Source organism: Protomyctophum parallelum (assembly GCF_964188405.1).
Source record: "Protomyctophum parallelum genome assembly, chromosome: 8".
Lineage (NCBI taxonomy): Eukaryota > Metazoa > Chordata > Actinopteri > Myctophiformes > Myctophidae > Protomyctophum > Protomyctophum parallelum.
Window position 1 is genome coordinate 13,803,604 of NC_139703.1, and position 20,524 is coordinate 13,824,127.

The 20,524-nt window shown below is 40.8% G+C and overlaps 2 protein-coding genes across 2 annotated transcripts; both read right to left on the reverse strand.

Annotated features, from left to right (window-relative positions):
* Positions 1 to 1,693: 1,693 nt before the first annotated feature.
* LOC310863702 (pepsin A-like) lies at positions 1,694 to 5,681 on the reverse strand (the record flags this gene model as incomplete). The annotated part of the gene is made up of 8 exons (XM_083772199.1): positions 1,694 to 1,834; positions 1,967 to 2,065; positions 2,764 to 2,914; positions 3,690 to 3,803; positions 3,958 to 4,099; positions 4,705 to 4,822; positions 4,985 to 5,135; positions 5,626 to 5,681. 8 exons carry the CDS (start codon positions 5,679 to 5,681, stop codon positions 1,694 to 1,696), a joined length of 972 nt encoding a protein of 323 aa, XP_083628325.1.
* Positions 5,682 to 9,691: 4,010 nt separating this feature from the next.
* Positions 9,692 to 15,614, reverse strand: LOC310862793 (RNA-binding protein 15-like). The gene has a single exon (XM_083770872.1). It carries the CDS (start codon positions 15,502 to 15,504, stop codon positions 12,934 to 12,936), a length of 2,571 nt encoding a protein of 856 aa, XP_083626998.1. The 5' UTR covers positions 15,505 to 15,614; the 3' UTR covers positions 9,692 to 12,933.
* Positions 15,615 to 20,524: the final 4,910 nt, after the last annotated feature.

Consider the following 20,524-nt stretch of genomic DNA (forward strand, 5'->3'; position numbering starts at 1 on the left):
TGGTCATCAGATTCAAAATTGAAATCCGGAACCAATACTGGATCCTCATCCCCTTTACATTAAGTGCAGTATTGTATAAAATAAAGCTATATATATTCAGTACCACTGATTGTAGTTTAAGCAACTGAGAGAAGTAAGCGAAGAAAGGTACCGTAAGCCAGTCATTTCTTTTTTCTTCTATAAACATGACATTTTTCATGCTTTATTTCAGACAGGAGTCAATTAGACAGTGTACAGGTAACAGGTAACCAAGGGCAGAGAGAGAGGAGAGACCGGCAAGACAAGACGAGGGTCGGAACTACAAGGAGTATGGTGAGTATGGTGCACTAGGCCAGTGAGGATCTATTCTACAGGGAGCATGGTGAGTATGGTGCACTAGGCCAGTGAGGAACTACAAGGAGTATGGCGAGTATGGTGCACTAGGACAGTGAGGAACTACAAGGAGTATGGTGCACTAGGCCAGTGAGGAACTACAGGGAGTATGGTGAGTATGGTGCACTAGGCCAGTGAGGAACTACAGGGAGTATGGTGAGTATGGTGCACTAGGCCAGTGAGGAACTACAAGGAGTATGGTGAGTATGGTGCACTAGGCCAGTGAGGAACTACAGGGAGTATGGTGAGTATGGTGCACTAGGCCAGTGAGGAACTACAAGGAGTATGGTGAGTATGGTGCACTAGGCCAGTGAGGAACTACAAGGAGTATGGTGAGTATGGTGCACTAGGCCAGTGAGGAACTACAGGGAGCATGGTGAGTATGGTGCACTAGGCCAGTGAGGAACTACAAGGAGTATGTTGAGTATGGTGCACTAGGCCAGTGAGGAACTACAAGGAGTATGGTGAGTATGGTGCACTAGGCCAGTGAGGAACTACAAGGAGTATGGTGAGTATGGTGCACTAGGCCAGTGAGGATCTACAGGGAGTATGGTGAGTATGGTGCACTAGGCCAGTGAGGAACTACAAAGAGTATGGTGAGTATGGTGCACTAGGCCAGTGAGGAACTACAAAGAGTATGGTGAGTATGGTGCACTAGGCCAGTGAGGAACTACAAGGAGTATGGTGAGTATGGTGCACTAGGCCAGTGAGGATCAAAGAGTATGGTCTGTTTATGGTGCACAAGGCAGTGGTTCTGAACTTGCTTTTCAGGCCGCGACCCCCCAAAATAAACTGGAGAACCCCCATAATAATCATATTTGAACTGGGGACCCAGCAAAAGCAAGTTTAGGAATTACATATAGTTTGACTCAGTTCTCACAGAATAAATATTGTGGAAAATAGTAACAATGCATTGTGAGCATTTAGATTTTTCACAATTCTTGCCTCTTTTTTATTTGACACTTTGGCCAATGTTTGACACATTTGTATAGTATAGTTTGTTGACTAACTTTGTTGCAGTAATTATGGTCTTAATGGTATGAAAAAGGTTAGACTTAGACTTATTAGTCCTTAAGTTGTCAATTTACTGTCATAAAAAAAGAAAAAGAAAATAATCATGTGGGGACCCGCTAGGGGCTCCTGACCCACATGTTGAGAGCCACAGCACTAGGCACCCACATATCATTTTGCCCAATGGAAGATTTCCAAAGAATTGCAACTATTTAAAGATTTAAACAATTCTCAGAATAATTTCTCTGAATCCGAGTCTACTAAAATATCCAAATAAATGTTTTATCTGGCACACTTCTCAAGGGCCCATTCACACAGCCGGAGCAAAGCCCACCCTGTTGTTGCCAACATCAAAGACAGTGTAGAATTGACGAATGAAAACTTCACCAAGAATCCAACTTTCAGTTCCAACTTGACCAGCTTCAAACCCTGTCAAGCATTTAGCGCCATACTAAATGAAAGAAAAGACACAGAAGAAACATTTAAAAATTCTTGCTGTGAATATGAAAACAATTTGATTATAACAGATCTGCATGTTTGATCTCAATGTCTCAATGTTTGTTAATTCTGTACAAAGTCAAACCTGGAGCACATAAGTGGATGCAGGAATGGCGAAGCTGAAGCCATTTATGTTGAAGACGACGTCAGACATGATGTCTCTATTACTGCAACTCACAACGACCTGGTGAACAGAGGCATATGTTGTTTTTGGTTCCACAATTTATACATTTATAAACTCTACTATAGCCTACGCATAATCAGTGGCGTAAACTAAGTACTCCAGTACTGTAGGCTACTTAAGTACAATTATGAGGATTTTTAACTTTACTTGAGTATTTCCAATTTCAATACTTTTACTTCTACTCCACTACATCTCACAAGCAAATATTGTACATTTACTCCTGAGATGCACCGGACTAGCCTAAAATCCTGAGTAGGGCTGGGACCGAGGCTATCCTAAAATAGACTTGAGGCGCGTTGAAAGACCCTTCTGTTTAGTTACTAGTTACTTTGTAGATTTTGGTGATGATTACAGTACAAAACAAACCACTTCGTCCATTTAAAAAAAGCTGATCTACGAGCTCACAATGAGTCACAATGGGACACATTGTAAGCTTGTATCTGCTGTTTAACTTGTGACATGTGTAAAATAAATGGACATAAATGGGACATTCTGCACAATGAGAACTTTTTACTTTTGGTACTTTAAGTATATTTTGACTCTGATACTTTTGTACTTTGACTCAGGTACATTTTTAATACGGGACTAATAGAGTTTATCTACATAACAGCTACATAACAGTATTGATACTTTTACTTATGTTTACTTCAGTAAAGTACTTCTTAAATCACTGCCGTCACTAATAAAAACCAAGTTACCTCATTTGTCTCATCTCTGTAGGTGTAGGCTCCCACCCACTTATTGATGTTGGCGATGTCTTTGCCAGGCCCTACAATAAGAGAAGTGCCAGAATCCACTATTCCCTTACATGCCCCTGTGCATGCAATAGTGTTCCCATTGATAGTAATGCTGTAACAAAACAGACCACACATTAAGAGTGTATGGTAATTAATCATTATATAATCAACAACACAACTTAAGTAAGAGCAGATCTCTATTAGTGTGAACACTTTCAATCACATCTCCATATTGGTCCTCTACTGCTCATTATACAGTACTGTACCATTTCTGTTTACTCAGCTCAGCTGTGGTGAGCTTGAAAACTGTACCTGCCGATGACATAATTGGCAGAGATTTCAAGCCAGAGAAATTTCAGCCTAACCTGACTCCGCCAGATTGCGGAAGTATTCAGCATGTATATTTCTGGATCATTGCCATGCAAAATAGTTTGTTGCATCAATAAAAAGTGAGCATTAGTGAGTGACTGATACAAGGACATATTGGAAAAGGGTAAAGTATTCCTGTGACTAAGTGGCTATAATCTGTAAAATATGACACTGGTGTGAGAGTAAAATACAACTTGGTTATCCAAATCAGTAGTCAAGAATGTTCAGAAAACATTCATTGACAGACATAATCAGGAGTCAGCTATAGACGAATCCTCGGAGTGGTGCCCTGGGCGCAGCTATATTACTATTAAAGGTTTACAGCCCAACAGGGCACTGCATGGAGCAGTGCCCTGTTGGCCAGGCGTAGCTAACAGGGCATGAATTATATTGCTCAAGAAAACAGAGGTTTTCCGAAGAAAATAAAAATGAATATGCTGGTATTTTGGATTACACTGTGCTGAGAGGAAACTCCCTATTCATATTTAATGTCCTTGCTCATCCCAGTCCAATTATACCTGTCTATGGTGATGGTCCAATAGTCAGAACTAATCAAAGGGACCCAGAAAATGGAACCGGTAAAGTATGATGTGTCTTTTCCTCCAAAGATTATCATACTGCCCTCCAAAGATCTGGGGGTGAGAAAGGCCTGTGTTATTATGAAATGAACATTATATGACATAAGAAATACATCTAATAAATATACAGTTCAATGCATGAGTTTGTTGATCTGCTATATATATTCTTTTTTAAGAATACATACATCATGTGGTTAAAAATACTTACTTGCTCATGTAGATGGAGAAAATATACTCAGGGATTTTACCCTGGTTCCACATGTTGTCGAACATAGTGGTGCCTCCTTCGTCGGAAATGCCAGGAAATGCCAAACCCAAGATTCCATCCCACGGCACCATCTCCATGACGGCTTCCTCAGTGAGACTGAGGCCAAAGATTTGATCCTCCACATATAGATCACTGATCTACAAATACCAAATGCATTTCCATTGCTTAGGCCATTCCATAATGTGCAGCAACTAGCAAGTGTCTTTGTAACCTGTTTTTCTAGTTTGTGTCACTTCTTGTCAATTTGATATTGTCTTAATTGTCTCACCTTTACAGTATCATATGCTGTCACCCCAGTTATACCGCCGGTATCATATGAGATGTAGAAAGATTTCGTGCCAATCTGAAAAGTGGCGGATGCTTTGCTGTTGAACTTTGAATGAGAGTCTACAACACACACACACACACACACACAGACACAGACACAGACACACAGACAGACAGACAGACAGACAGACAGACAGACAGACAGACAGACAGACAGACAGACAGACAGACAGACAGACAGACAGACAGACAGACAGACAGACAGACAGACAGACAGACAGACAGACAGACAGACAGACAGACAGACAGACAGACAGTTTGAGTTCTCAAAACAAAGAGTCTCAGTCAGTACAACGCGTACTTCATATTAAATTCTTTGAACATACATGAACATTTGTCATTGTAGGCCTTCTTTCTTACCGCAAGCATAGCTGGTGCAGTTTAAGGAGGGCACCCAGAGGTCAGATGAGCCAGTGTCAAAGAGAACCTTGAATAACTGAGGTGGGGTTCCAATGCCAATCACCCCATAATATGTTACCTTAGACCAAAAGCAGATATAAGTCATTTATTTTCAAGTGACAAACATAATTGGTTAGTGACACAGTTGTATACAAAGTACAGTACAGCTACAGTATTTGTCATTGAACTTATTTATTGTTTTACCCAAGGTATTTACTTGTCTAGTGTAACTGTAACTTACATATGGATCTAAGGTCAGGGGCACCGCACTCTGGTCAACCCTGGGGAGAAACTTTGCAGCAGGATTGTATGGATACTTCCTCCTGTACTCTTCAAACTGGCCTCTCTCCTCTAGAAGCTGCCTGGCGGACTTCCCTTTAAACAGAGGAATTCTGTACAGACAGGTCATGAAATTAAGTGTACCCTCCTAGATTATAAACCCATCATTCTTCATGGCTATAAACATTGGTTGGCCATTATAGGCCTGTGGAACATCACCCTGCATGGGCAAGACCTACGCTGAAAAGACTATCAGCGGAAGTTGCGGGATTTTAGCGGAAGTATTGCCCAAGGAAATTACGTTGATGCTTTACAAATCAGTTTACATTCTCTGCGAATGAAACAAGTGTTGTGATTGGTCGGGAAAATATCGTATCCGGGGGAAATACAAAAAAGGTTCAAAACATTTTTTATTCATTATTAATAATCTAAATGTGCAAAGTAACTAGGTAAAGTTGTCAAATCATTGAGGTTTGCCTCGTAGAGAAGTATAAAGTATCAAGAAATAGAAATAAAGGAAAATATCTTGAAATTGTACTTTAAGCACACTTGAGTAAATATAGTTACTTTACATGAATGCTTCCAATGTTATTAAGTACTTACTTGACAAGGCCCTCTGAGGCAGCCAGGCAGATGAAGAACACAACTACACACTTCATCTCTGCAACGGTACTCGGCAGAGAGAAAGGGCAGCTCAGAACAGCTGGGAACCTTATATATCGTCAATGTCGGGTGGAAACAAAACTGTTACTTTTCAGGAAATGGAAGTGTCCCAAATGGATCCAATGTAGTTATTATTTAGTCACAAGCTTTTTTTAAAGCTGTTCTTTGGTCTGCCCGACAGCAACAATATAGTCATGGGTTGGATAGGAGTTCAAAATTAATCTCAACACCTCCGTCACTGGGGCTAACTAACACATACTGTACTGATAAGAAACCACTTAACGATAACGGCATTAACTTAATAAGTGAAAACAGATAAAGAAAACGCTACCGGAAAATGTAAAGCTAAATGTCCTTCAATCCCATGTCAACCAAATCATATTGGTTGGTTGAACTCCCTCCATGATTTGTCCAATGACACTAAACACAAACCACAATCAAGCTATGACTCTAGTCTAAACACAACTAACATTGAGTTGGATTCAACACATACTGTAACTGTAAAATAAGGTAATAATTGTGTAAATTATAACAGCAGCACAGCAAAGAATGGTTTGCAGTTTATTTTAGCAACCCCCCTCAAGGAACCATGGGGGTACCTGTACCACACTTTGACACCCACTGGAGTGTTTCCAGTGAGCCAACGCATTCTGTAAGTGGGGAACATAGAACCTGGGGAACATAGGAATGACCCCGTGGGCCCTAGCTGGCCCACAGGTTGAGAAGCACTGATCTGTGCTCGTGACCCAAAAGAGAAATTCTATGTCTCCCCGGGACCCAAACTAGTGAAAATAGCCAATCTACAAGCTCACAATGCAGCACGAAGCGTTGTGTTTTGAGCTTGTAGATCTGCTAGTTTCACTACTCTACTACTCCTACTACTGTACTGAAAAAAATGAATTTGTTTTTAATTCATGAAAGATGTTGCTTTTTTGGGAATGTGTTTTGAAAATGCTTTGAAATAATAATTAAAAACTAAATGTAGCAAACAAAAAACATAAAAATGTGATGTGTTTGCACTTTGCAGTACTGTATGACCTTTCCCAGGTGCTGTATCAGCATTCTGTTGACTCTTCTCAAATACAAACTGGCTTATCGCTGCTGTCGGGTAGAAACCGTTCTTTTATTATTATTAAAATAAATAAAATTGCATGTGAAAATAACCCATCTACAAGCTTGCTGTGACGTGTTGTGAGTGTAGATCTAATTCACTACTTGCAAAACTTGTGTATAATGAAATAAGGCAAGTTGGGCAACTACGATTAACTACTATAAGGGAGTGTACAAATATGAGCCATAATATAAGGGCTCATTTGGTTACAATTGTGCACAAGGTTCACAGTGAGGATTTTATTGTGTGGCATTTTTTAAGTTTATTTCCTTGCATTCAACATAACTCACTCTCAAATGAACTCAGCTGGTGACAATATATGAGGTAACATATATCATAATATGAGAGCTAAATGTGCGTTTTAAAAGGTAGGTTAAGTGATTAAATATCTCTATATTCTGATCTGCTCATAACAATAGTGTTTGTTCAGTATAAGTATCCATGTCTCTCAGCTCTTTATAAAACAGAAAATACATGTTCAGGTCGGGATACCAATTTTATCCAATCTATCAGGATTGAGAAGTCAGACAGGAAACCGGTTAAATAAGTAAAATTGGAAGTGAGGAATTAGCAGAGAAAATTGGAACTAGAACATTATAAAAATGAAGCACTCTCTCCTGCTTGGCTGAAAATTTGCAACCGACCTGAACATTTATTTTCTATTTATTGAAGAGCTGGAGAGATGGTGAGACCCCTAGCTGTTATTGAACAAACACTATAAAGCAGAGAATAGTGTTTTTTCCCGGAACAGGGCTCTATCCATTAATCCTTTGGTGTCTAGCATTTTGTTGTGATGGCTGACTTGGAAGTATTTTTAATGACCTTCCCATGTGCTATAAAGACTATATCTATTGTATATAAATTAAAATTTAATAATCTCTCATGAGTAGACCTACTTACTTAATCATATACCAACAAGATAAGGTTATAGCCATACTTTAGAAAAAGGATAACGTTAAGGCACCAGTAAATTAGTACTTCCCTTTCACTTTAATATTGGATGAATCACCTTAAAGAGAATGGAAATATATCACATCCCCTTCTATACTTGACATGTCCCACACAACTCTGCCCCCTACAGGAATAATGGTGTAAAGTTCAGAACTCAGAGATCCTGTCTTGTGATTTCCAGAAAATACACGTTGTGCAATAATGAGACAAAAGTCAATTAGGATCCCCAAAAAAATAGAATACTTTATTAAATATAAATTTGATACAATTTTTTAATATAATACAAATATTAGTGCAAATAAAAAGTTGTACTCACCCAAGGCCTAGTTTCCCCTCATCTGATGCAGCCTCTGGAGCTATTCAATGACCATTCATAACTTCAAAGTTCATAATATGTCTATTAGAAGTCCTTCTCTTTCCTTAGACTTTTGTTGCCTTTTTTAAACTGGATGGAATAGAGTACTGTTCTTGTCTTCCCTCCTGAGGTATTATTCATTCACAGCCTCTGAAAAATTGAACATTTTCACAACATCTTTTCATAGTAGATCACACTGAATTTGGTTTTACCATTCTACATCAAACTTTCGAAGGGTTTAGCAAATAAGCAATCCACATAGCATTAAGCTTTTTTTATGTCTGGATGCTGATTTTTTATCTGCAAGATGATGCTCATTCTAAGCAGTTGTCTCTCATCAGTCAAGACTGTATGGGATTTAACTTTGCTATTCTAAATCTAAACTCAACACAGCCAGATACTATGGATGATGGAATTGTAAAAGCTTTACATTACATTATACATTACATTACAAACATTGACTAGGTAAAGGACTGTGATACAATACAGGGTAACAGGACTTATCTTACATCCTTTATCACTTGTTGTTACTGACTTATTGGTCAAAGAATGATATTGAATAAAAGTCTGAAGGGTCTTTTTTTTCAGTCACCTCGACTCCTAAAAGCTGTGATATGGATCTCTCCAATTGTGATTAACAATAGACAGTCAATGACTGAAAAAATAACTTGATACCTGATGACAACCTTCATCAGCAGAACATAGCCAAAGACGTTATTAAGAAGAGATCTAAGAACAAAGAACCATCTAAGTCCATAATCATCATCTATAATGTATAAATTATAGATAAGGGGTCAGGACAGATAGGACTTTTCGGGGATGGGTCAGATTAAATTATGGACTTAAATGGTTCTTCGTCTCAACTACAGTATGGCCAATATGTAATTTCTGATTCATTATATGAGAAGGCAAAAAAGGAATCCTGCACACCATCTTCAGCTAAAAGAAAAAGTTTATTAGATACGTTTGTCACTCATATCTTCATCAGGTATATCCATATACACCTGTTGAAGGTCAGAGAGACCGAAACGTATAATAAACTCTAATAAACCTTTTCATTAGACAGGGCAGGCCGGATTCCTTTTTCCCCCACATCTCGTTGACTGCCTGCTCCGACACATCTGTCCATTGTGCAATAGCACTTTTTGACTGATTTATAATCTAGCAATTTAGAAAGTCTTAATAAGTAATATAACTACATGTGATGTCATTTTAGGGCACTATAGAGCTCTGTTTATGAAGCCAAAAATCATATTTTGGCCAGAACACTTCAGAATAGGAAGAATAGATGTTAATGTGGTTAGAGGACTCAAACCTTTTTCATTTACATTTCCAGGAAACCTTGTGTTGGTGTCCAGGTCGTGCCACCAGTGTAGGAGGGTAAGACTTGTTGTACATCAGGCTTGGAGCAGTGATGATCAGGAAAGGGGTGCTGCAGAGGGGATACATCCTGTGGATTTGGACTCATGAGTGGGATACACTTGCCTTTGATTTCTTAGCTTTCGAGGAAACTCTAAAGAGCTCATGTCAAGTTATAACAAAAATTGAGGATCCCTGTACAGGATATAGGCGAAGAATTCTCTTCCATTGCACTTCCTTTCCAGTTAATGGCAATAGGAAAAACAAAGGTTCTGTGGCACTGTCTCAACCTGAGCGTATGAAACCAAACTTCCACATGACTCCCAAAAGCAAGGAAGACAAAACGACGGGCAATTACATAAAAGTGAATCATTCTCATCACTACTCCTTTTTAAAGGTGAAGCAGGTGTTGGGATGTTGATACTTTCTGCACCAGCCAGCTACTGGAGTCAGGTGAGAGAAGGCTGGGTATCTGATGAGTTTGCATCCTGTCAGATGCAGTCGACCACAGCAACGAAGACTGGTGTGGTCGAAACAAGCCGATCAGCTGCATCGAGGCAACCCAGGCCGATTATGTTGACCTGGAGAGCTCTGTGGTGGTCACCTTCAGCCACACTCCAATAACTCCCAAGCATTGGGTTAGAGGTGACTGCAGTATAAAGCCCCATCTGTCAGGGGGCACAGTGACTGTAGGCTTGCCTTGGCAAAAGCAATTAAATACAAAGCTTGTAAGAAGCCCAAATTTCAATTTCAACAAAGGGTGTATCAGAAACTCTTCGAAAAGGGGTTTCGAACGAACGACTGGTGATGGACCACAGAATTGAGAAGCTGGTTTGGCTTGATCTCTTACTTTCCTCTCCTTTCTGGCAGAGTGGGGATCCATTTTCAAATTGATAAGCCTTTGCATGATAGAGAAAATTCCAAGAATTGAAAAGGTCACAAAAGTTGTCTTCCGAGGCCAATATTTGTTTCCCACGAAAGAGAAAATTTATTAAAACTGAGACAAGTTGCACTTTGTGTTTTCTGACAAGAAGGCCTACTTGTTAGGCACATGAGCACTGATCTGATGGTATCCATTGTTTTCTCCAGATATCCCGAGTATACAATGTACAGCAAAAATCAAAATCTCCATTTAAAACATGGTAATGAAATCACAGAGGATTAAAACAAATCAAGAACAGTTCTTTCAAGGTAAGGCCATTGCAGAAGAGCCCATATACTATGATGCATTCTGGGGGATTTTCTCGGTCGTCCAAAGATAAAGATGCTTTTGACTACTGGCTTCATTGTTCAGTTAAGGGGAAGGTCCACAGCATACATAAACATACTGTATATCAGATGTTGTTACACTTACATAAGCATTTTAGCTACAGTATGTGAAGTTTGGGGAAGGTAAATATTTATGATGAGTTATGTTAACGTAACTGATCCAGCTGGAGCCTGGATGTGATTTTATATATGTATATATAATTTTGCCATGTATGCATTGCAGAGGGATTGTAAAGGGCCACACTAATATCATTTGGTTCTTAGCTAGTCAACCATGAACAAGTTATGAATTTTCAGTTTGGAATACATGGAAAGAAAGAGATGCAAATACAAAGGGAAATGGCACCAACAACAAAACAGAATGGTCTACAAAGCAAGAAGAAACTAAACCTATTATTTAAGTACTTAGTATCGTTACCTAATCAGCATTTTGGCTGCTAAATGTATTTTTGGTTGGTAGTTCGCAGATAATACCACCTAGTTTGGTCATTTCCTGTATTGCTTCTTTTTCACTCTTTCACAAGCAAATGCCAAAGTATGGCTTCACCTACGGTCAGAATTAACCCGTTAACATTTCTCTCTAAAAAACAAAACTAAAAAACACACACACACACAAGATTACTGAGACCATGTAAGCCTTCAATAAAAAAATAAAAAAACAATATACACAATATGGAACAGCTCAGTCAGTGATGAAATTGACAAGACATTTCCCAAAATTGACAATTATCTTATCAGTCATTGCTGACTGATAAGATAAGTGTCAATTTTGGGAAATGTCTTGTCAATTTAGCAACACAAAGGGTTTCTGGATAAACTAAGAGCTATGGGGAAAAAGTAAGCAAACCACACACTTTGCCCTTTGAGCGTCAAATTAACAAAACAAAAAAGTAACCAACATAAAAAGTGTTACACATAAATCCAACCTTTTCACACAGACTACAATTTAATGTGTTCAAAAGTTAGGGAAGCCAAAAGATACATACCATAAACTGGTAGTAGTAATGTTAAGACCTATTATATACTGTATGTATGCTGTTGGTGCCAGCAATGATGAAAGATAAACAATGTGCCTGTTTTTGTCCTACAATACAAAACAACCCTCAAATGTGGCTCAGAAAGCTGATAAGTTATGGGCGTTATTGTAGTATGCTGTAGTATGTCAGTAGCCTGTACCAATTTAAAAGAATACATAATTCAGGGGATGAAATTAGGCATCAAGCATCAGCGAAGGCCATTACCTAACAAAACAATTTGTGAAAATAATTAAAAAAGTTTGTACAAAGATACTTCCACCAAATTCTTCACAACTTTCACTAGATTCAAGTAATATGGCTGATACGAACACATTGATTTTCTAAATGAAGTCAGGTACTCAAAATAAACTGTCAGCAAACCTTTATCTTATTTATGAGTAAATTGGTAAAGCTTTAGAGAAAATTAGTAGTTACATCAATGGAAATTAATATTTACATGAGACTGACTGAGACTTTCCTGCAGATAATATGGTTCTTCAAAAGCCTTCCTAGTATTTGATAATCTGTTGAGAATGATAAACCAAAACTAGGTAAAGCAAGAGTTTAAAAAAATGAAGGCAAGCTATTCTGTTTTGATGTCAATATATCTTTATAGATTTATGTGATTTGAAACAATAGCAATGTATGTAAATTAATTAGGCTTTTAATTTTTTTTTACAACTGCTATAAGGCAACAAGTATATGATCAGTGATTTATGAAAATGTTGACTACATTTGATTTCTTTAAGTGCAGTACTCTTCAGTTCATGTGTTATTTCATAATCAAATATCGGAGGTTCATGTTTCCTGCATTTATTAAACAACCAAATTATAAACTCAATATAAAATGTATCCATGTGACTTTCCCTTCCCGTACAAATATACCCTGAAAAAAACAAAACAAAACAAATGCAGGCTACTCATGCAGGTTAGCAAACTTAAAATCAGACAATTTTCTTATGCTCCATTATTTGACTGACCCTGAAAGCTTAGTCACACCTCCGCAGCTCCACCTCCCTGTTTATTCAACTAATGCCTAATTTATGCAGCATCGCGCACCGGAAATAGCAGACCTGCTTGTATGCTGACCATGTTCGGCACACAACACAATATGAATTGGGCTTAATAATCAACCCGTGTGCAAGTGTGAATACTGACATTTCATTGCTAGTACATTTGTCTTCATTTTATGATGCTCCCTTGATTATGACCATCACTAAATAGTCCTCCTCTGATTTGGCAAAGGCTTTAGAGGAGGCATCCAAGAACTGCATGGAGAAATCACACGGGGGAAAAGCATGAAGGACTCCTGCATGCTCCTTGTCGCGGGTGCCTTTCACAGGGAGACTGATGACACCGGCAGCCTCCTTCTGCTTCAGGTAGGAGACCAGGTTTTTGAGCGGCCTCTCAGTAGAGCTGCCCACACCCTGGGACCCGTCCTCAGCTTTCCCAGGTACGGCGATGAGGATGGAGTAGCCACCGGGCCCGGCGGCTTTAAGGCGACGCGTCACCTCGTCCAACTTGGGCCGGTCCATGCGCAGGCGCTGTGTGATCTTCAACTGGGCCACCTTGCTGCCCACAGAGCTGTCCGCCAGCAGACGGGCAGCCACGGCCATGTCTCCCTGCAGCAGGTGCATTGATGTGGGAAAGCTACTGTTCTTCAGCAGGAGAACCCCCTGCCAGGCCTGGCCCAGTTTCGGTCCGCCAGCCTCCTGCTTGGACTGCTGGTTGGACTTGGAGGAAGAGGAGGACGGGTGTTCTGAACGTTCCTCCTTCCTCGCAGGGCTCTTAACGGAGTCACTGGCTTTGCGTTTGGAAGTGGAGCCCAGCTCCACCGGGCTGAGTGTCCTCCGCCTCTTTTCTGCAGGCCCGTTGTCAAGGCTGTTCTGGTGCCCTCTGGCAGGGGAATTCCTGCCAGAGCGCAGCGTCCGCTCAGGGTCACTGTAGCGCCCCCCGTCTCGACTGCTCCCTCCGGGGCTGCGGTCCAGTGAGTTAACAGGGCGGCGCCGAGCGTACTCGCTGCTGTCAGGGGAGCGGTCCAATCGCCGGCCATCGTCCAGTCTTCTTTTGCGACCCTGATCTCGGCTTTGTAACTCACGTTGCTGTTCCACTGACCAGGTTTCACGCCTATCCAGATGGTCTAGGGGCTCAAATCCTGGACCCCGCACCCGGTCGTGGACACCCAGGCCAGGCCAGTCTGCAGAAGAATAAGGGTCCCTTTCTCTGTAGCGAAGGTGGCCTGGAGGAGACCTCTCTCTCAGCCGTATAGACTCTGGAGTGAGGCGGCGAGCGAAGGGCTCAGGGACAAGGTCATAGCGTGCTGGAGGGAGAAGTTGCATGTAAGGCGGCTGTTGCTGCTGCTGCTGCTGCTGGTAGCGGTGCTCTACTTCTGCAAAGTCCACTCTGAGCCTTCTGTCAGGACCTCCGAGAGGGAAGCCCCGCATGTTGGTACAGGCAGCCTGGGCTGCGTCCAGGCTCTCATACTGTACGTAGGCCCATGCATCTCCTTTCCTGTAGTCCACAGATCTGATTGTGCCAAACCGATCAAACTCTCTAGCCAGTGCAGCAAGGGGAACCCAGGGCCCCAGCCCACCCACCCACAGTCTTGTCGTGGGGGTGGGCTTGCCATAGCCAATTTTTATTGGATTGCGGCCCACTAGTTTGCCAGACATGGATAATTTTGCACGGTGAGCCATGTCAAGATTTTCAAACTTTAGAAATCCATAGGTACAGTTCTGGCCGTGCGTTGTACGTTTGATATCCACCTCTGTTATGACTCCAAACCTGTCAAACGCCCTCCTCAGATCACTGTCTGTCACGTTGATATCGAGATTACCGAGGAACAACGTCCTGTTTGCCCCCCTGTCATCTTCGGGGTAAATTAGGTCTTCCTCACGGTAAACTGCACGTTCTGGGATGAAAGGAGGTCGAGTTCTGGCATCATAAAGAGAAAATTCTCTCTCTCTCTCCAGGTCTCTTAGGTGGGGTGGCGGGGGAGGTGGGGGCAGGCGACCCAGCGCTAGTTGCTGTAACCTGTAGTCTCTGTAGCCCAAACCAGTGGGCGAGAGGGCTCTTTGGGGCTGTAAATGTCTTTGTCCTGCAGCGAACGCGTCTTTGGAACTAGGAGAGCGGCTCCGCCGTTTGTTCATGTAAATGGCCTCAATTCTCAGAGGCCGATCGTACAGAACTAACTTCCCCCGGGCGTGCTTGGCCGCCCTGGCGTCGTCGGGCCTCCTGAAATTCACGAACGCCACTCGCTCGTCGTTGAATCGACTCATCTTCACGCTCACGTCGCCGAACTTCTTAAACTCGTGAAACAGCCCATCCTCGATTTCCTCGTCGTTCAACTGAGTGCCCAGCTCACTTATTTTGAGAGTCTTGTACTCACTTTCCACGTTGATCGGGGGCCGCGGATGATCGCCGCGTGCGTTGGCCCTGGAGGTGGCAGCCGCGTCCATGTCAACGCCGCCGCTGTGCACTTTGCTGCTGCTGGAGCCGGCGCCGTTACCGCCGTACTCGTAGTGAGTCCCGGCTCGGCTCGATGTGTTAGGTCCCTCCGGGTCCCTCGTGTCTCTTTTGTCACCGGGCAGAGATCTCCTGGAAGAAGCTCCGCTCTTGGCAGAACTATTGCCGTTGTTGCTGCCTCCCGCTGCCGACAGGGCACCCACCTTCTTACTTGTTGGGTGGCTTCCTCGTTCTCGGATATCCTCCAATACCCGCGAGCGCTTTTTCACCGGCGATCGCTCCTTGCCCTTCATTGTTGAACGGCGACTTGAAAACACGGATTATATGTAAATGCAACTGGTTTCGTTTCTTTAACGGTTGTACTTTTCGAATCGCTGTTAACCGAGCGACACGTCCGCCATGTTGGAGAAGTCACTAGTCAGTAGCGTGTATAGACACCCCCGCCTACTCTCCACTTTTGAAAAAGCCCATTGGTTCTCACGGGTGCCACTCACGCTACTCGGCTACTGACAAAAAAGGGTGCGGCTTTGGGGCCAAAGTACAGTTGATGTTGTTGTAGATTAAAGTGCAGTTGTAAAAGCAGCCAGAAGTCTTTTTTTTAAAGATGATCTGCCATGTCTCATTCCTTAGACGGGATATTAAACTGTCATTTTTATTGAAATGTAAAATAATACAACATGTACTATAAATCGACCTATTAGGCTCTAGTCCAGGGGTGTCAAAAGTGATCCGCGGGCATTTTGCGGCCTGCGAAGAGGTCCAATGCGGCCGGCGTCATGATTTCAAAAAAAGTTAATCAACACTATAGTCTCTAGTCTATCTATCAACAATAATTAAATAAATAAATAAACTATATCTTGGCCGGTACAAACGACAAATTGAGTTTCACGTGGTTATCTGTTCAAAGATAGTACTGAGAGTAGGCGACAACTTTATACAGCTGGATTTGTAGTCATACCATAGACTGTAAAAAATGAGTCATACCCTGTGGAAGTTGTGGCAATGTTTGTTGAACATTTTCACAGCCGATGACGTGCCTGCCATTTACCACTAGGGGGCAGAATAATTCCTTACAGAGTACAGACCAGTGTGTCATAATTTTAACATAATAGATAACATAACGATAACATCTTTCTGTATGCAGGGCCCAAAGCATGAACTGCTTTAAAAACAACAGCAACAACAACAATAGGCCTAATAATAATAATAATAATATATTATAATAATAATAATAATGAAAAGTTAATGGCTTTTAGTTTACAAATGATTGAACCTGAATGGATTTCAATCACTGTGCAACGGTGTGGATTATACTTTTAATAGTGTTAATTACAGGATGATTTCATATACCAGACAAATCTACACCCACTCTGTTGGATACATCTTCTGTGATTTGAAGGGGGAAGTCTTTACAACTTCCATATTATTTTTGAATGACAGCACACAGGAGTAGGCTATGAATCAGGCACTCCCATGCCAAGATCCATGCCTACAACAGAAGAAAGAGTGACAGCGTTTCTAACTAAAGAAATGTGCACAGTTTTATCCAATGCAGATTGGTAGGCCCATTGTATTTTTCTTTACTATCTTCTCGTATCTGTCAAAATTCATATCTATCTATTTACCTACTATTTAAGACGATATTCAGTACTGTTGTTGTTGCAGTTGTTACTGTCACTCTCTCTTCAAATATAATTATGAAGCAAATTAAACAGACCTGGCCCCAATAATGTTGTCACTGCATGCTGCCAGGTTTCTTTTCTATCTTAATTACAACTCTACACTAGTTGTACCAGCCTAAATACATTTGAATCCTATGATTTCATCATTTGGCTTGCATGTGTGTATGTATTTAGACTATACATTTAAATTACAATGAGTCAGCGGGTGGGGACTTCGACTTATTGAAGTCCCTACCTGCTGAGGATCATTACTCTCAATAATGAACTGGACTAACCGGAGAGACCATCTGGCCGACCTCTTCCATATAGGCTGTCACAAACAGTCCTGCACAGGCCTAGCAAGGCAACCTACCATACTGAGGTAATATGGGCTAAAAATGGAGCCACGAAAGCACTCATCTACCAGTTCAACATTTCACTGCACATAAGGATATCTCAGCTGTTGGGCAGAGCTATACCAGCTAAACAAAACCAGCTAACTCCAAAATGCATTTGTCAGGAAATGAATATGAATATATATTTATGAAGAAAACCGTATATATTAAAAAATAAAATAAGAAGAAAGAAACGGCCTCATGTCACTTTATATATTGTCAGTTAGTTGCTTTAGCAGACAGTTTGAGGGTCCAATAGAGTTAGCTGGTTTAGTCAGAAGCACTTTTAAATACTTTTCATTGGTTCAATATTTTTTTTAACCAACACAGACGTAAAGTGTGTTCAATAGCATTGATTTATGATAGAAAAACAAAAACCTGAAAAATGGAAATACCTGTACTGTAGCCATGGCTTTCTGCCGGACAGCGACGACATAAGTGACAAATAAAATCTTTAAATATGAATTAAAACATCAGAATGGAGGCAAACGTGATCTGTAAAAATGATTTGCTTATATAGTTTGATGATACTTTTTTGTGATACTCTATTGTGAATGTTGCTGTATACTTGTACGTGTATACTGAGATGCATCTATTCAATTTTCCAAGTGTCTTTTGACAAATAAATCCTGGCTGACTGTATTATTCCTTGTTGACCATCATTGCAGAGAGGATTTCAACATGACAATATGAGAATAACAGACAAGTCATGCTCCATCTATGAATAATCTTCAACATCTGTGTGACAGTCACAGGGTTTTTATGAGCCATCAAAGCAGAGTGGAATCTATAAAGGATTAGTGAGAAACTGGTTTTATGGAGTTTCTATTTTTTGTCAGAGGCAATACAATGAACAGCATACCTGACCTGTTGCACACTTACACAGCTGCCCAGTGTGTATGTCTCTTGTCAATAAACCAAAATGTAAACACTCAGATTTAAAAAGGGAGAAGACACTTTATTAAACAAACATGTTTTGTCCTATAACAGTCTTCATCAGGGCTGATGAAATAAAGTATCTTCTCCCTTTTTACCTCCGAGTACCCGGGTCTCCTCTTTTTTATCTGATGTTTTATCCAGACTGATCCAGGAGCACCTTTTTACTATTATAACATTATTGACTTAACAGTACGTCTCTGGTGAGCACCTGGTTGTCTCCTTGTCTCTGCCATATTATATGACTGTTTAGTTTAGATATCCCACCACGCCGTCTTTTCTATAGCCTACTATGTAGAATGAATTTCCATGTCTTGCAAGATTGTATTACACTAGCACTACAAACCCAAAAAAGCATTATTTCTGGTTTATCTTCTGTAATTCCGTTCTTAAACATGATTACGTACACAGAAAATTGTAGCCTACTGTGCACATCATCTTAGTTTGGTGTATGGCATGTACTGCAGCATGACCCACTTTCTCCTGTGTCTATGCACCTGCACAGCACCCTTGGTCACTGATGCATTCTGGGAAAATACAGGGGATGAAATTAGTATGGTATTCTAAGTTTACTATTGGTGTCAAAATGTAATTTCTTCAGTCCTTCTTATTCGTTCATATTCCAGCTTTTCCTTGATTCCTCCATGCTCATATACATCTTATATAAAGTGCAGACAAATGCTTTATACTTCAAAGTTAGGGATAGGTGAATAATAGATGAAAAGTATCCTTCTTTTTCTGTAAAACGTGCAATATTGTGACATTAAAATGAGTGCATTACCTCCGTTTATGGTGGGTTATCAAACATCAACAATCCCTCATCCTCTTGGCAAGAGAAGCCAAAACAAACATCAATGCATTGAATGCGATCAACAATAATTATATGTAAGCTAACATCACATGATAGATTCTAATAATAATCTTTATTGTCCCGAAGGATATTTGTCTTCACAGTCTGTTCAAACACATCAAAAACAACACATAGAAGAACATAACACCATATAACAATACATAGCGCATAGCACATAGCACATAACACCATATAACAATACATAGCGCATAGCACATAGCACATAACACCATATAACAATACATAGCGCATAGCACATATAACAGCATATAACACCATATAGCATCTAATGCAGTGAGTGCTCTGTGCTGATGGCATACTGTATATTTTTACTGAAAAAGTCACATGAAAAAGTATTCTTTGCTTGTTCAAACAAATACTTTATGTAACTTATCTATGTGAGAAATTGTGAATGAAGACCTGTACAGACCTATGCTTAGGAGCTGTGAGTGACCCAGACAACACAACACAAGAGGGTAACAGGAGGGAGGGAGGAATATAAATGAGACTGGAGTAAAGGAAAAGTACTGGACGGGCATAATGGTGCTGATGCAGAATGTGTGAGTGCAGTGCACGTGAGTGGAAGTGGATGATGGGGGAACATGAAGGAAAGAAGGCTAAACTGAGAATCAGGGCTGCAAATGAGGGGGAAGGAAAACAATCTGCAGGAAGAGACGAGTGAAGGTGAACAGTTTGTGGAGAGACAGAGACAGAGACAGAGACAGAGACAGAGACAGAGACAGAGACAGAGACAGAGACAGAGACAGAGACAGAGACAGAGACAGAGACAGAGACAGAGACAGAGACAGAGACAGAGAAGGGGTAGTCGTGGTGCGTGCTGTCTCAGGAGTATGGTACTGACGTCAGAAAGAAGCTTTAGATCAGTTGTTATCAACATATGGTCCGTGGACCCTCACGGGTCCTTTAGAGGGGTTCCAGGGGGTCCCAGTGAAATGATAGATTACAGCAAACCTAACCATTTTGCATTTACAAATAGGTCATCGTTGTCCACACGTTATAGGAATCGTTGTATCGTTACTTATTATTATTTATTTATTTTACAATTAAACAATTTGATTCAATGTCATGCAGGTGCAGAAAAACACAACAAAAAAGAAAATAAATAGTGGCCATGTGGGAATGGAGGACAAAATAAATCCATAAGGTCGGGATGATAAATTGCCTCAAGGCAGTATCTTCCTCTCCTATCTATGAGGCATGAAAGAATAGTCAGCTGGAAGTTGTCTGATTTATGGTCCTCTGGCTGATGCTGTCTCCTCGAGCCATATCACGTGTCCAATGTCTCAATAGGAAATTGCCACCCACTTTGTGAGTTGAGCAGATAGGTGCATGTATAAACAGAAAGACAATTTACAAATTTAATTTGGTGTAGAAGGGCTATGCCATTCAAAGACAGAATTATGAGCATTCAGTTGCAATATGAAGAGAGATATTTAAGTAACTAACTATA